Below are 15,871 nucleotides of genomic sequence, written 5' to 3'. Positions count from 1 at the left end.
CATCTTCTCTTCTTTTGCGATTTCCCAAAATTTTCCTTTTACCTTCTACAAAGCTCAATTTTCTTTTCTAAAAAAAAAAACAGAGAAAATAAAATTTGTTTCTCCTTCTCATTAGCCGTTTAATTTAGTCCAGTTTGCTGTATATTATTGCAGGGATCGATGGAAATGAACTTTGAAAAGGTTTCATCAGTATTGATGGAAAAGGAAGTGCAGCCAACTAAGAGGGCGTTTGTGACATTCTTGGCAGGAAGTGGAGATTATTGGAAAGGAGTTGTGGGATTAGCCAAGGGTTTAAGAAAGAGCAACACCGCTTACCCTCTGGTGGTAGCTGCGTTGCCTGATGTCCCAGAGGAACATCGCCAAATTCTAGAGTCTCAAGGCTGTGTAGTTCGGGAGATTGAGCCAGTATATCCCCCTGAAAATCAAACTCAATTTGCCATGGCATATTATGTCATCAACTACTCGAAACTTCGGATTTGGGAGGTTAGTGCCTGCTCTTCAATTAATTCTGTGAAGCATGCATCTCTTCTCACTTGCATGTAGTACTTCGATCTTGTTTGTACACTGTTTTTAGCATTTCTGTTGCTCCTTTTAATTAATTGGCACAAAGAAGTGTTATTTCTGATCATCCAATTCTGATTCTGAGCAGCATCTATGAAACGACTGTTGAGTCTTGCCACATAAACAAATGTACAGGAAGACATACACTACTTGTCTATTCTGGTCCAAGTTTACTGTGTTTGTACATACAATGGATCGATGTAGTTGCCTTGCCTTTGTTTTCGAGGTGGCGATGGTTTTCCTTTGTCGTTTGACTAGCCAAATTGTCAAACCAAAAGAGTCTTAGTTTGGTAAATCAACATCTCATTAGATTTTTAGTAGTATAATTAGTTCCCTTTTTTTCGTAATTAGGTTTATTCAGCTACCTACAGTTCCAACCATGAATTGACGAGTCGAAAAGGCTCCTATTTAAGCTCTTTCTTCATTGTTGTTTTATTTTCGCTCACTGCTTGATAATTCTCTCACTTTACCTTTGTCCTTGCTCATTTTCCCCACCTTCTTTCCAAAAAGGGAAAAAAAAAAAAAGAAAAGGTCCTACTCCAGAAGTACTTCTATCTTATAGGCACTGGTGGACGAGTCTCCTTAGGCCAAAATTCGTGTGTTTCAGCCTTCAATTGTCGTGCACGTTAATTGATTATCAAGTCTTGCCATGCACAAGGCTTCGAGAGCACTGCACTTTAACTTGATCAATGCTGATTCTAGCCAACAACTGCTGAAGTACTGTCTTTAAATAAAATCGGCCTAATAAAAATAGCTGGTAGTCCTAATTATAATGAGCAAGCAAGTAAATCTTACACACTAATTCATGATTAACGATGTTGCAGTTTGTAGAGTATAGCAAGATGATATACTTGGATGGGGACATTCAAGTTTTTGACAACATTGATCACTTGTTTGAGTATCCGGACGGGCAGTTTTATGCTGTTATGGACTGCTTTTGCGAAAAAACTTGGAGCAATACAATTCAGTACCAGATCGGTTATTGCCAACAATCCCCACAAAGGGTGCAGTGGCCAGAAGAGTTGGGAGCACCACCACCCTTGTATTTCAATGCCGGCATGTTCGTTTATGAACCAAATTTGTCCACTTATCACCGTCTTTTGGAAACCGTCAAGATCACTTCTCCAACTACATTCGCAGAACAGGTATGTGTGCTAGTACTGTGCGGGCACTGATTCTCAAGATTTAGCTTAGATTACCAAACTAGATAGATGCGATCGAGTACCAGTCCAACATGAGATGAATGAATAATGGAATGTAGAGGCTAGCTGGCTCTCAAAGTGAATGATGTCCAAATGAGCTATAGCCTTATAACTAGTAATGCAATTGGCGTCCCACACCACAAGTCGTTATACAAAGAAGCAAATCGATTCATTGTTGGTTTGCTGATGCCATCCATATTTTCATGTACACATGCAGGACTTTCTGAACATGTTCTTCAGGGACATTTATCGCCCGATTCCTCCGGTCTACAACCTGGTTTTGGCAATGCTGTGGCGACATCCCGAGAACATTGACCTTGACAGCGTCAAGGTTGTTCACTACTGTGCTGCGGTAAGTGGAGACTACAACTTGATTGCTATTTGCTAGTAGTCCAGTAGTAAACTACTACTATCTTTCTGTTTTGCTAACCTGAACTGCATGGTATGAAAAAGTGATCAGTTTTGAGAAAAGGTGTGTAAAAAAGAAACTTGAAATGATGTAGTATCAATACTTAGCCTGGGTTAATATTATTGAAATGATGAATTTTGGGTACGCACAGGGATCAAAGCCCTGGAGGTACACAGGGAAAGAAGAAAACATGCAGAGAGAAGACATAAAGATGCTGGTGGAGAAATGGTGGGATATATACGAAGATGAATCCCTGGACTACGTCAACATTGCTGATGCACCCTCCAAGATTAACAAGGAAGGTGGTGGAAATGATGATCAGAAAGAAAAAACAGTTGCAGCGCTTTCCGATGCTGCTGGCCTCGTTCACTATGCGACTGCTCCCTCGGCTGCCTAATGAATTTTGTCAGCCTTAAAACCAACTTATTTATTATTAGGGCACAAGTCTTCCTTCCAGATTTGATCTAGTCCCACTCCCATCCATCCAATAATGTGGCCTTAGCGATGATTACCACCAAGAAGTAGCAAGAGTAATCCTCTGAAGATATACAATAAATAAATCTTGGATTGTAATAATTAGTCTGCCCGTGGTATGATTGTACAATTGCACGTGGACTATATAATATATGTACTGTAATAGCCCAATAGTTAGGGAGAGAATCTGAAATAATTTCAACTGATGTACTGTATTACTTTGTATGGTATTCCAGCTGAACTTCTGCTACTGTACTACTAATGTAGGAGTAGTTTTTAATCACTCTACTCTAGTCAAGAGGCCGATGTCCTCTTCTTTTTTCTCAACAAAATCGTCTTCTGCTTTATAACAAAAGGGCAAAAAAGAAAGGCAAAAAATCTAAAAAAAAATAAACGCCCATTCCAATTTTCAACCCCTTGAGTACATATTAATTAATGGAGGTGTGCATATCAACTTATGGCTCAATCAAAACAGTCGACTTTGCTTTACTTAGAGTGGATGGAGTATGCCCCAGATGTTTTTCTTGTTAATTGCCATAAGTACGATGTTTTTCTAGAACGATTTTACGGAAAAGCAAACCCCAGCTGCTGGTTGGAGTTGAGGCAGCCCACACTCGTGAATACGTATATTGGTTGGTCACCAAACTTGAAAGGGCTTCCACCTAACCCCCGAAGCCCACCTCTGGAGTCTGGAGTGTTTTAGAAGTTCAGCTCATTAAAAGACTTCCATCCTTCCTTGCAGTAACGATTACAGAGCAGCTGTAGACGCAGACAGAGTTGAGCAGCGGAGATGGAGGAGGCCAAAGGTGAAGTGAGGCACGTACTCCTAGCCAAGTTCAAAGATGGGCTCTCAGAAGATGAGATTGACCAACTCATCAAGGGCTACGCCAATCTCGTCAATCTCATCCCACCTATGAAGTCTTTTTCATGGTACTGACTGACTACTTTCTCCCAATTAATCCATAGGCCCTCAATCTTTTCTTGTTTTCAGATTTCACTCGGTTTTTCTTCCCCAGAATCAAATCTTGCTGATTGTTTCAAGTTTTCCATCTTTCAATCATCATAGCGTTTTGTTACATGTGTATATATAAAGTCAAATCTTCGTTTTGTGGTGGATCGTAAGTTTATGTGAATTTGCTCGAATCTTGGAATGCTTATTTAGACCCTTTCCAGCTTGTGTTGTTACATCTGTTGTCTTAAAGTTACGATCTTGACTTATTTTTGAGCTTCAGGGTTCTGGCTATGGGGATTGCTTCTGCTTCTGCTATTGGCCATTATTCTTTTTTATTTTTTGTGGTGGGGGGTTGGGGGGGGGGGAGGGGGAAGGGGAACAACTCAACATCAAAATTTCATTTGTTCTTAATGCCATTTCTGTTTCTAGGAGTAGCTGCCATTTTAGTATATTTCAATTTGAATGTCAGAAAAGGGTCATTTTGGTATGACGAGTGAGTTTCATCTCATGCACAGTTGTACAGAATCTAAGATATCTTGCTATGGCTCCCTTTGTTGCAGGGGTAAGGATGTGAGCATTGAGAATTTGCACCAAGGCTTTACTCACATCTTTGAGTCCATCTTTGAGAGTACCGAAGGGATTGCTGAGTATATTGGTCATCCAGCTCATGTTGAATATGCTAATCTGTTGCTCCCTCAACTAGACAAAGTCCTTGTCATTGATTACAAACCTACAGTAGTCCATCTTTAAATATTTGGGCAGAAATCTTCTTCATTCAACACCCTACAAACTTTACTATGCATTCACTTGTATCAGAAGCTACTTGCTGTTGAATGATGCTCAAGCAGCTCACCTTTTCTTGGTACTGTTTAAGATAAGCACCTGTTTCTGCTTTGGTATACAGTTTCCTTGACCCAAAAAAAGAAAGGATAAACATTTGAATTATACTTCTTTTGGCTGGACTTGCGAACTAATATATGTTTTTAAATAAAATCACATGTTTTTCGGATCCTAAGAGATGTATGAATTCCCCATATTTGATTGGGTCCTTCGGTGGATACTGATTCTGTTTCTGTATATTCGTGGTGGCCAATAAAAGGAGTATGCAGATTGAGTAGGATCCTGAGGACGCATACTGCCTACTGTTTTTTGTTGCTCTACCAGTAACATAAGCTTATCTGACACTATTGTAATCGCATGCTAGAACTTGCTACAATATATCGTTCATCTTAGGATGAAGCAACTCGTGCTGTTACATTAATGTAGCTCTGGTTCGTCACTATAAAGGAAAATGTAATCCCAACCATATTCCCGAATTTCTTCAAGCTGAAATTTTCATTCGAAGCGGGCTCTTACATCTGATGGCAGTTCGAAAGTTTTCTTGCAGTCAACAGCATACGCAGAGACTGCTGTCCATCAAAAATACTAACTGGAAGATACTGCTCAGAATGCAAAAAAATCTCGTGGCTTGTCTTTGAGCACCCAGTGCATCAGAATAGTATTCAAAGCAGTCCAAAAATTGAGCCCTCAACTCTTGGATAAATGAGTGATAGCAATCTTCAATTTGGTTTCTGTGGTAATTAATAATGCCGAATCCACAGTTATGAAGTACAGCTGTGTGAGTTTGTCTGCTCTACTACGCGGATCAGATCCTAAAAAGCTTAAGCAAAATGCTGCTAGATTTTGGGATCGACGACAAACCACTGCATGAAAGGGCACTTGAGTCGGGCATGCAAGGAGAACAGCTGCAAGCAAAACAATTTATGTGCAACTTCTGCAAAGATAAGTTGAAATTACAAGGCAAATGGTACAAGGACATTTGGATTTTAAAAATGAGACTGATATGACGGTAATATTAAAGCATGAAATCATTTGTCCTCACACTTGACCTCCTTTGATCAAACAATATATAGTCATCAAAATAACATCACAAAAATTTTGGACCGTCAGACTATAATGTAGAGGTTGTTGTGGTCCTCTTAAGTTGATTATTCTTGAAATTCTCGTCACAAAGTTATAGGACCATCAAAGGCAGCTGCTGCTCTGCTCTCTAGGTTTTCATAATCACGCCTCCTGCAATAGTAGGGGTCATACACACGGCTGTACATAAACTGCTTGAACAGAAGCTACGGATCCCTCCTTGATCCATGTAATCCTTCCTTGCGTATACATATGTAGAGTGCAATAAGCAAGATTCAAAAGATTCCTGTAAGGCTCTCATCATCAGCTGTATTATGTCTTAAGGTGTGTGACAAGGTGGAGGTTTCAATCTCAAGTCTTGGCGGCTCTTGCAAATTAAGACTATCAAAATGTCGCTGCAGATTGTTCCTCCTTTATATGACACAACCAACATTAAGCAAAGGCTTCTACCTTCTGTACATAACACAATGAACAGTAACAAAACATCTACTCCAGGTAGCCGTGAAATTAGTGCAGAGTAACTCAGAAATGTTTAAATCCATGTCCACCTCTAGGTTATTTTGCATATCAACATGCGAAGAGGAAATATTCCCACTCGGTACTTCGATCCCAGATGAGGGAAGAGCAACAAGAAAAGTAGATATTTTTCAATCAAGTGATGTACTAAAGTAACAGGAAGGAATCAGAAAGCCTTTCCAAGTCATCATAATTCTCAGAGGGAAAATAAAGCAATAATAACAAGATATAAGGCATCTATATGTGAATGGGCTTGTCATATGTTGCCATGGCAGCTTCTTTAAGAGCCTCACTCATTGTGGGATGTGCATGGCAAGTACGAGCAATATCCTCACTTGCTGCCCCATACTGCAAAGCTAGCACAGCCTCGTGAATAAGCTCCCCAGCATTCGGTGACATTATATGGACACCCAATATCTTGTCAGTCTCCTTCTCTGCAAGTATCTTGACAATTCCCTCGGCATCATCAATTGCCTTGGCCCTGCTGTTTGCCATGAAAGGGAACTTTCCAACACAATATTGGACCCCGAGGGCCTTCACCTGCTCCTCAGTTTTTCCAACAGATGCCACCTCAGGGTGTGTATAAACAACTCCAGGAACCATATCATAATCCACGTGACCTTCCTTCCCTGCAATGAATTCCACACATGCAACACCATCCTCTTCTGCCTTGTGCGCCAACATTGGTCCTGGAATAACATCACCAATAGCGTATACCCCAGGGATATTTGTGGCAAATTTTTCGTTGACTAGGATCCGACCAGCCTTGTCAGTTTCAACACCTATCTTGTCCAATCCAAGTCCAGCAGTAAACGGAATTCTTCCTGCGGATACAAGGACAACATCAGCTTCAAGAGTGCTCTGTTTACCACCATCAGCTGACTCGAGCGTCAACTTCACTGTCTCCCCAGCAGTGTCAACTGATACAACCTTGGTTTTGAGCATAAATTTCATCTTCTGCTTCTCAAGGGCACGCTGGAATTGTTTGCGGATTTCGCCGTCCATGGTTGGAACAATATCAGGTGCAAATTCAACAACAGTTACCTCAGAGCCAAGACGCCCCCAAACAGAGCCCATTTCAAGGCCAATATACCCAGCTCCAATAACAACCAGTTTCTTGGGGACTTCTGACAAGGACAATGCACCAGTTGATGACACAATTCTCTTCTCATCAATGGCTACACCGGGTAGACCCTTGACATCAGAACCAGTGGCGATTATTATATTCTTCCCTTTCACAACAGTATTACCACCTTCAATGGTGTCAACAGAAACCTCCGAAGGGGAGAGAAATTTGCCATAACCCTTAACATAGTTGACTTTGTTCTTCTTGAACAGACCTTCAATACCTCGGGTCAAGTTCGACACAGCTTTATCTTTCTGGGCCAACATAGCTGGTAGATCAACTTCAACAGAAGAGAGTTTCACTCCATGACTGGCAAAAGAATGCTTGGCTTCATGGAACATGTGTGACGAATGAAGAAGTGCCTGTAAAACAAGGATAAATTTGCTAAAGTTCAGCAGCAAATCCAGAATAAGGTACCAGTTATGGCAGGTAAACTGCAAAACTGGTCAGCTATCTCAAAATTTAGCAAAATTATCAACCAGATGGGCAAGGGCGGAAAGTAAAGCAACATTTATGCTGTCAAAAATAGCCATGAGCGTGAGTCCGCTCGATGATTATTCAATTATTGTAAAGGATGGCCCTGCAATCATTTCGAGAAAAACAAATTTGAATTCAAAGACATGAATAGCAAATGAGATAATGTGAAAACCTAAAACACTCAGCGACAACCTTTGGAAATTTCCCATGTATTTCACAGGCAGAGACTTATAAGAATATTAAGACGATGAGTTTTTTTTTTTTTTTAAGTGGAATGCTAAGAAAGAGCCAAATCAGTAAGAATATAGATGCAGCTCAGATATCCTACCGAATCACAAGGTGATTATTACTGGAGGAAGAACTACCTCAAACCAATCAAGAACATCTAGATTGCCATGTTTCTCATAGATGAGCCTTAATAGGAGAATGCCTAATTTCCACCACATTGCACAAGCTAATTAGTTTAACAGCACGTACAATAAAAAATCATCGCAACAACATACAACACCCCTCTAAGATACAGTAACTTGTACGTTGCAAATGAAGTTGTGAATATGAAGAGCATACTTCGCCCTAGTGGCACCGAGAAAGCACAAAAGAAACGCTTTACACTCTATAATTGCACACTAATTATTACTGATATAAATCGTCAAGTGTATCTGCAATATAAGTTCGACCTTTCCCTTTTCCCTTTTCGGACATTTCAGCAATTTAATATCAGTTATTGCTTAGTTTGAAAAAAAATCAGAATCAGCAGTCAAGTCACATAGTGACATAGATAGTAATACTTGAGGTACACCCAAGGTGAATTGTTCTCTGAAATGCACAGGTTCATCGAAATCAAATTCAAAGCTCCATAAAAATTTCAGCAGTTCACCACCAACTTCAACCTCACTTAGGAAGAACTTAAAAGAAAAGAAAAGAAAAGAGAAAGAAAGAGCAGCTCAATTCGAAATTGCATTCATTAAATTAGAAAAAGAAAAGATATTATAACAACAGAAATAAATCAGAATTCACAGCCTCATCAATCTATCATAAGCTCAGCTAATCAAAATTCCCCCCCCCCCCCCCACCCACAAAAAAAGGAAAAACGAAAAAACAATTGAACGGTTGAAGAGACAAATAAATAACAAAAATAAATAGATTTGGTGGAATCCTATAAAAGTCTTTGAGAGAAAAAAAAACAAATGGAAAAAAGAAGAAGAAGCAGAAGCGATGTAAAGAAAGAGGGAGAGAGAAGAAACCCAAAAAAGGGGAAAACATAGGAGGAGGAGGAGGAGGTACCTTGGAAGGAATACAGCCGACGTTGAGACAGGTGCCGCCGAGAGAGCCACGTTTCTCGATGCAGGTGGTTTTGAGACCGAGCTGGGCAGCTTTGATGGCGGCGACATATCCGCCGGGTCCACCACCGATGACGACGACGTCGTTGTCATCAGAGGCGGAAGCGAAGCCTCTGGTGGTGAGAAAAAGAGAATAGCAGGACTTGATATTTTTGGGGGACAGAAAAGGCGAGGCGGCCTTTCGTCTGGCGATGCTGCTGGCCATTGCCATTTCTTGAACCGCGAATAATTTGAGGGCGGAGAGGAGGAGGAGAGGAGGAGGAGGATAGGCGGGATCCAATCTGGACCGGAGGAAAAGGCAAAAAAAAAAATACTCTTTTAACCAATTAACTAACAAACAGCCAAGGACGAGGAGAGGAGAGGAGGATTGAAGGGCGGATCGGATCACTGGATCGGTGTAGGACTGGAGTAGGGCGCGCTGCCTGCTCCCTCTTTTTTGACCATTTTGTATTTTTTTTTCTTTTTTTTTTCCCTCTCTCCTCAATAGAAGACTAGTAGTGGTAGCATATTACTGGTGCATTTTCCCCAATGAGGTGAGCTGTGCGAGTTTAAAGTACTAATATGCCCATTCAATTCGTCGTCCTCTTTGACTTTTGTTGGTTCGTATTTGTATCCAATTTGTCTAATAATTATGTCTAATGCGCAGTTAGTTGAACAAAAGCGCACTGAGTTAACAGAGGATCTTTAATCTATTTTCTTTTTCTTTTTTTCCTCTTCGGCTTCTAGCTAAGAGGACCTCTCTGTGTCAATTTTTTGTCAGTTAAATTGAAAAAGTGTGAGGACAAACAAATTAAAGTGCGGGTGGTAAAAAAGCACACAAACAATTTTTTTTTTTTTTTAAAAATGTTCCTTTTCTTCTCCTCTTTATTCTTTTGTTTACTTCGGCTGCCGCCCAACGCGTACTCTCATTCCTTTTCTGATAGGCTGCTCGTGGCTGTTTGCTACTATTACGCACCATCCATCCATCTACATCCTCCGTCCTCATGGCCAGGAATTTGGGTCCTCACAAAAATTATCAGCCATCATTTGCTTGTGGATGGATGATATTTTATTATTCGCGGTACAGTACAGCAGCGTCCCCAATGCAATTTGTCCCAACCTATACCACTAACCAGCTTGCTTAAGACCCCAGCCCAGATACACACCATACCGTCCAGGGTCTTTCAGAAATAAAAATAAATCTCTTTTGCCACATATTCCACAAGAAAGTAAAATGCTTCCCCGGAGAAAAGCTGGAAACAGTCACACACACCAAACCAAAGATACACTGGAAACTAATTTGAATAAATAGAATTGATTTTTTACGTGTAGGGAAGACATCCCCTAAAACAGGATGCTCCAAAACTGAGTTCACCATTAGTACAAGTGAACTCCTTGCATCTAAACACAGACAATTTTTTTTTTTTTTTTTATTTTAAATGCAGCTACAAACACCACCATTTCTATCCCTACCCGCACAAAACTGCTGGCTGCTTTTTCTCGGTAAATCTGAAGCAACCACAAAACAGATAAAAATCATTTCTTCAGAACAATTGTGTCTATTTACACACTGTTTCTTCTTTTTTTTTTTTTTTTCTCGTTCCACAAAACAATATGAAGCATACATTCAGTTGCCTTCCAGTAAACTGCGCAGCTTCCTCCTAGCCTCCTCAGACAAGCTGCAGCACCTGAGCCTCGGTCTTTGAGAGGCAACCGGATCTTGACCATCTACAGGACTAAAGCAGACAACAATTACTGTGAGGTTGTCACTTGATGCCCTGCATAGAGCTTGATCCACGAGTTCTCTGGCACACTGCTGTGGGTCACCGTGCAGCCTAAGCTTGCGACGAACCAGGCTGACAGCGTCCTGGTTTGACATAACATCCCATATCCCATCACACCCAATGATCAAGAATTCATCATCCTCGGATAGCAAAATGTGTTGTACCTCTGGTTCAGCAGTCAGAGGCGATGCAGAGCCAAAAGGAAGTTTCATGCACCAGTCTCCAAGAGCCCGAGTAACAGCAAGTTCACCATTTAGATATCCATATTCTATTACGCCACCTAAATCCTCAACCCTCTTCCTTTCAACAACAGAGGAGGGTCTATGATCTTGAGACAACTGAACAGCATCTCCTTTCCTACTCAGAACAGCACGAGAGTCGCCAGCATTTGCAATTAAAAGATGCCTTCCAAGTACAAGAGCAGTAATTGCTGTCGTTCCGCAGGATGCATCAATACTACGTTCATCAGCCAAGGCTTGATCAGCAACCAAAAATGCTCTGCGATGAGAATTTTCCAACTCCTCCAAAAATGATTTGTTGATATCAGAATTTTTTGGCAGCCCAGCATCTTCAAAGAAGAATCTCATGGCATTCTTTTTAACATAAGATGAGGCATCAGAACCCCCATGACCATCAAAAATAGCATAAAATGAACTAGGCAGAAGCCATGTGTAGAGAGTACCCAAACGGGTAGAGAGATCGTCTATGCAAATGTGTTCATCTTCATTGGATCTGCGGCGACCAGTATCCGTATGGCTTCCTGAACGGATAGTCGGAAGAAACTTGATGTTCCTTGGAGAGTCTACAAAAGTTGTAGTTTGGATACTAGCTGAGCAACCCAGGGCCTGATACTAATAAAATAGAAAGTCAGATATAATGCACAATATACATGTCGATGCAATTGCAGAAATAAGTTGTTGTTTAGATAGAGTATTGTTTGAAATATTATTTGGAATAATTAATGTAGCACTTTTTGTAATATGATGTATGTGAGATAAAAAAGCGAATTAGAAAATGTATTTATCATGCAAGCGAAATATTATTTGAAAAAATTTGCTATATAAAAGGATTTTTTTTCCCGCAGGGGGGGGGGGGGGGGGGAGCAGGAGGAGGGAACCATCAAAAATCAGCAAGTATATCTTTAGCTAAACACCCAAGAGCATCAAATAAAATCTACTGAAGTGTAATGCGTATCAAAAGCGAACGTGGTACGTGGTCTGTGGTATGCGGTGCTTGGGTGTTTTGCAGGAGCGAGCGATCTTCGCTAGAAAGAATCACAATGTATGACGTAGCCGCATACTTCACCATATACAGCTATTTACTACATCTTATCCAAGAGAAGTCCAATATATCTATACACGATCAACATTAAGTTGTGTAACAATTTCTGAGGTGTTACAGTTCTGATTCCTGATGGTAATTGTAGAGCATCATAAACCTCATTCCCTGGCCACTCCAGAAACCTTACAGTTTTTACTTTCCTCTCTCTTTTTATAATTGAAGAAAAAGGGAAAAAACAGCGTCCAAGAATCATTTTTTTTTAAGGAAAAAAACTTCTGATAAGCAAGCAAAGAACACAACTTGACAATCAGAAGGTAAAAACCTAAACCCACTCCAGACAAGAGACAATTTTGACAGAAATCTAGCGGAGGAATAGTAACTAAATCCAACAAACCCAAAAAAAAAACCCAATAATCAGGTCAATAAACCGGGGGGTGGGTGGGGGTGGACCAGAAACCCTAATTTGAACAGCAAACGAAAAAAAAAAAATCAAGCAATTCTAAACTAACAAACAAAACTGGAAGTGCATATGAATAGAAAGAGAAGTAAAATCGTAGTAGACAGAGAGACGTACGGATTCAGAGCGAGAGATTTGGACGCCAGAAGCGGCTTGAAAGACGGTGGTGGGAGTCGTCGGCGGAGTAGGCAGGGCATCGATTTCGATGGGAGACGGCGGCATCTTCTTGGAAGAAACGCAAAGATGATATTGAACCGAAACGCTTTGATGAAACAATATATCTGCTGCTGCTGCTTCCGCTACCATCTTCGATTTACTCTTCAAAACTCGATCAGAATTTTTGTTGCTACTAGTAATTATTTTTCCTTTCTTGCTGCGTGTAATAATAATACTACTTCAAAATAAGAGCAGACGAATCGCTGGTGTGGTGATTTTAATTTGCTGAATTGAAGGATAGTAAATAAATCGATCTGACGGAGAGAGAAATTAGGGGGTTTTTTTTTTTTCCTTTCTTGTGCAGAGATAGTATACCTGAGAATTTGTTGAGTAGCGAGGGACGAAAATTGGAACGTGGCTCGGGGCGGGTCTTTTTTATACTATTTTGGAAGCGCTTTCCAAAGTCCTTCCTCGACTCGGAGAAGGGTAATTAAAATTTATTAAGGTTGCGTGAGATGCATTTTTTCCTTTTCTTTTTTAATTATTATTATTATTTGGCAAACGCGGTAGCGGTACGATTGAGATTAATTTTTTTCCCTTTTTTTATTAAAATTTTTTCACATTCGTGGTGAAAAAAATAAAAGAGTTAATCTTTTCTCAGCATGTACACTGTCAGCGTTGGATGAATGATAACCATGCAAAATTTGAATTTAAAATTTACTGTTTACACGCATGTCATGAATCAGACGGGGTGATAGTGTATACACTGTCAGTCAATGTATATAAAATTTACTCCAAAAAAAAGGATGCATTTATGGTGGCGGTGAAAGGCCAATAATTGCTAAAAAACGAAAAGGTGAAGAAAGACTCGTCATCCCAATCCATATGCAGCAATTTCCATTAACTAATTGTAGGAGTTTAATGCTCAAGTGCTTTGCAATTATACACAAACTGAGGGTCAACACTTTATTGTTGTCAAATTGATGTATGCTGGCTAAAGATTGAGAAAATTGTGTGCTTGTAAATTGTAATATGAGCAAGGACACATGGTCGGAGTAGAATTTAGTGCAGGATTCACGAAGGAAAGGCTTAGACGAGCAAAGCAATGGGTAAGATAGAAGAATGTATTTATGTTGATTTTCTCAATAAGAATATTGAATTTAGAAAAACTTAACCCTCATTTCAATTATAAAACAGCAAAATTAAGTAAAGGTAAAAGGAAACTACGAAATAGTAGTAACTAATTAATATCTCCAGCATATTTCCATCATCCAGATGTTAATATCATGATGGCTTGTGTCCATAAATATAAAGAATTTTTTTTTTAACGGTACTCTAAATAAGCATTTATTGATACACCTGAAATATCACTCAATTTATTATTTATTTATACATACTAACAATTACTATTATTCTATACATTTATATATTATTCACAATTAATATTATTGTTTTTCTAAAAAATACAGGTTAACAGGTGCATCGTTAGATAGACTCAAATATGAAAACTCATGCCGTGTCGATGACTTCTACCCACCTTTCATACTTTATTTTTTTTGGGTTCGAAATTACAATAATAATGACTGCAACACGTGTCGAGTCGCATAATTTTTTGAGTCAGAAACCACACGACACCCACCACTAATACTTCATGCTAGTAATAACTAGTATTTTCCGCGGCGAAAGGAAAGAAACTTCTGGAAGCTTTCACTTCTTGAGTCCATCTGGTGCAATTTTAATGCAGTTTACCCGTTCTAACGTCATCATCTTCGTCATCATCTCTTTTATATCTCTCACAATCAAACTACTCAGCAGAAAAAAAAAAAAGGGGGGGAACTAACATCTCAACACGTACAATTTAAAATTAAGCACGACTTTAGTATAATAGGGTTTCGTTTGTTTTATAGTAGGATTAGCGATGGTATCTACCAAATTACACTACGAGCAGTAGTATTAGTGGTATCTAATTACTTTTTGGGCATCTTGAACGTACTAATCAAATTCCAGTTGGCTCTAGTTTAGAGCCTAGAGGTGCCACGACAAGATGAGACAAAAATGGGAACAGCCTGCTTCCAATTTCACAGCGTCATCAACTTGCCGACCGTTCAATGGCAAACAAAATAAAGAGACTCTTTCTTTTTTTTTTGGAGCAAACAAAGAGACTTTTCAAGTCTCAAGAAACGTAAAAAGGCAAGAGCACTAACGTAATTGTAGCATTATTTTGTGCGTATGTAGACCATCATGATGTCCAGCACGGCACGGCAAGTGATCAGATAACCTTGAGACCGTAATGATTTTTGAAACCTCCCGTAATGTTTTGCATAATATCACTTAGCATCCAATAGATTTTTAAAATCTCAAGAATCTCCCTTAGATTGGCATTTCTCGTGATATTTTAGCCCATTTCGGAGGAAATACAAGAAAGTTAAACTTTTATTTCAATATTATCCTTATGTTATTCTACTTATGAAGCTTAAAACAATAATAAAATACAAAATAAGGTTAAAAAGTAAAAAGATGGCGGTTATAAATTCAGTAAGTAACGAAGAGTTTTATTGTAGATATGCAAAAGAAAAAAGGATATTTCTAAATATATACTCCCTCCGTCCCGTTTTGTTAGTCTTATTTTTCTTTTTCGTCTGTCCCAAATTGTAGTTCACTTTCCCATTAAGGAATGTAGTAATCTTTCAAATTGTCTAAAATACCCCTTATTAAATATCTTGTTATTAATACATTGTTATTAAATACTAGCCCACTACATTGAATACATTGAGCTTTTCCAATACATAGATAAATGAAAAGTCTATCTTTGTTATTCTTTGAAATTTATTTATATCAGGAGGGAAACAAATAATGCCATCATTATTTACAAAATCATGAGTGAAAATTTGAAAAACCATCCATATTCTCACAATTGATATTTATTGGCACTATTGGCGGTAATTGAAACAATCAGGGTGCATTATTGGCGGTAACTGATATTTATTGGCACCATTAGCTGTAACTGATATTAATTGGCATTCTTCGTGATTAGCATAAGGGTATTTTAGGAAATTATTAATCTAAATTTATGTTTCCAACCAAATTAATTACACTTTCTTAATCTATGTGGAAAAAAAAACGAAGATTAACAAAACGGGACGGAGGGAGTACTTGGTTATTAGATCATAATTTTTTATTATTATTTTTTTTTTTAAAAAAAAAATATTATGTTAGAGACCGGAGCGGGAAGTCTAG

The 15,871-nt window shown here is 39.1% G+C and overlaps 4 protein-coding genes across 5 annotated transcripts; 2 read left to right on the top strand and 2 right to left on the bottom strand.

The window, feature by feature from the left end:
- LOC113764710 (galactinol synthase 2-like) lies at positions 1-2,896 on the top strand. The gene is made up of 4 exons (XM_027308678.1): positions 1-483; positions 1,386-1,706; positions 1,981-2,115; positions 2,324-2,896. Exons 1-4 carry the CDS (start codon positions 160-162, stop codon positions 2,567-2,569), a joined length of 1,026 nt encoding a protein of 341 aa, XP_027164479.1. The 5' UTR covers positions 1-159; the 3' UTR covers positions 2,570-2,896.
- Positions 2,897-3,227: 331 nt separating this feature from the next.
- LOC113764711 (stress-response A/B barrel domain-containing protein HS1) lies at positions 3,228-4,609 on the top strand. The gene is made up of 2 exons (XM_027308679.1): positions 3,228-3,576; positions 4,159-4,609. The coding sequence occupies exons 1-2, from the start codon at positions 3,437-3,439 to the stop codon at positions 4,346-4,348; spliced, it is 330 nt and encodes a 109-aa protein (XP_027164480.1). The 5' UTR covers positions 3,228-3,436; the 3' UTR covers positions 4,349-4,609.
- A 1,405-nt stretch (positions 4,610-6,014) lies between these two features.
- LOC113764709 (dihydrolipoyl dehydrogenase 1, mitochondrial-like) lies at positions 6,015-9,424 on the bottom strand. The gene is made up of 2 exons (XM_027308677.1): positions 8,922-9,424; positions 6,015-7,522 (listed from the first exon to the last, which is right to left on the bottom strand). Exons 1-2 carry the CDS (start codon positions 9,186-9,188, stop codon positions 6,272-6,274), a joined length of 1,518 nt encoding a protein of 505 aa, XP_027164478.1. The 5' UTR covers positions 9,189-9,424; the 3' UTR covers positions 6,015-6,271.
- An 825-nt stretch (positions 9,425-10,249) lies between these two features.
- Positions 10,250-13,025, bottom strand: LOC113765783 (probable protein phosphatase 2C 49). 2 transcript variants are annotated; one of them, XM_027310035.1, is made up of 2 exons: positions 12,596-13,025; positions 10,250-11,591 (listed from the first exon to the last, which is right to left on the bottom strand). In XM_027310035.1, the coding sequence occupies exons 1-2, from the start codon at positions 12,782-12,784 to the stop codon at positions 10,584-10,586; spliced, it is 1,197 nt and encodes a 398-aa protein (XP_027165836.1). In that variant the 5' UTR covers positions 12,785-13,025; the 3' UTR covers positions 10,250-10,583. The 2 variants fall into 2 exon arrangements, with proteins under 2 accessions (XP_027165836.1, XP_027165837.1); XM_027310036.1 differs by having other exon boundaries at positions 10,250-11,585.
- Positions 13,026-15,871: the final 2,846 nt, after the last annotated feature.

The sequence above is a fragment of the Coffea eugenioides genome, chromosome 3 (genome assembly GCF_003713205.1).
Source record: "Coffea eugenioides isolate CCC68of chromosome 3, Ceug_1.0, whole genome shotgun sequence".
NCBI classification, from domain to species: Eukaryota; Viridiplantae; Streptophyta; class Magnoliopsida; order Gentianales; family Rubiaceae; genus Coffea; species Coffea eugenioides.
The sequence above is the reverse complement of the archived record's forward strand: the minus strand, read 5'-3'. Positions and strand labels throughout refer to the sequence as shown.

What these genes read in the sequence shown, in the direction of transcription:
- LOC113764709 (XM_027308677.1), bottom strand. Translation starts at nt 9,188, where the DNA reads ATGGCAATGGCCAGCAGCATCGCCAGACGAAAGGCCGCCTCGCCTTTT. An exon ending in TCGGCTGTATTCCTTCCAAG is followed by an intron (nt 7,523 to 8,921) that starts GTACCTCCTCCT and finishes CTTGTTTTACAG; the next exon opens with GCACTTCTTCATTCGTCACA.
- LOC113764710 (XM_027308678.1), top strand. Translation starts at nt 160, where the DNA reads ATGGAAATGAACTTTGAAAAGGTTTCATCAGTATTGATGGAAAAGGAA. An exon ending in CGAAACTTCGGATTTGGGAG is followed by an intron (nt 484 to 1,385) that starts GTTAGTGCCTGC and finishes ACGATGTTGCAG; the next exon opens with TTTGTAGAGTATAGCAAGAT. An exon ending in CAACTACATTCGCAGAACAG is followed by an intron (nt 1,707 to 1,980) that starts GTATGTGTGCTA and finishes GTACACATGCAG; the next exon opens with GACTTTCTGAACATGTTCTT.
- LOC113764711 (XM_027308679.1), top strand. Translation starts at nt 3,437, where the DNA reads ATGGAGGAGGCCAAAGGTGAAGTGAGGCACGTACTCCTAGCCAAGTTC. An exon ending in CCTATGAAGTCTTTTTCATG is followed by an intron (nt 3,577 to 4,158) that starts GTACTGACTGAC and finishes CCTTTGTTGCAG; the next exon opens with GGGTAAGGATGTGAGCATTG.
- LOC113765783 (XM_027310035.1), bottom strand. Translation starts at nt 12,784, where the DNA reads ATGGTAGCGGAAGCAGCAGCAGCAGATATATTGTTTCATCAAAGCGTT. An exon ending in AAATCTCTCGCTCTGAATCC is followed by an intron (nt 11,592 to 12,595) that starts GTACGTCTCTCT and finishes CTATTTTATTAG; the next exon opens with TATCAGGCCCTGGGTTGCTC.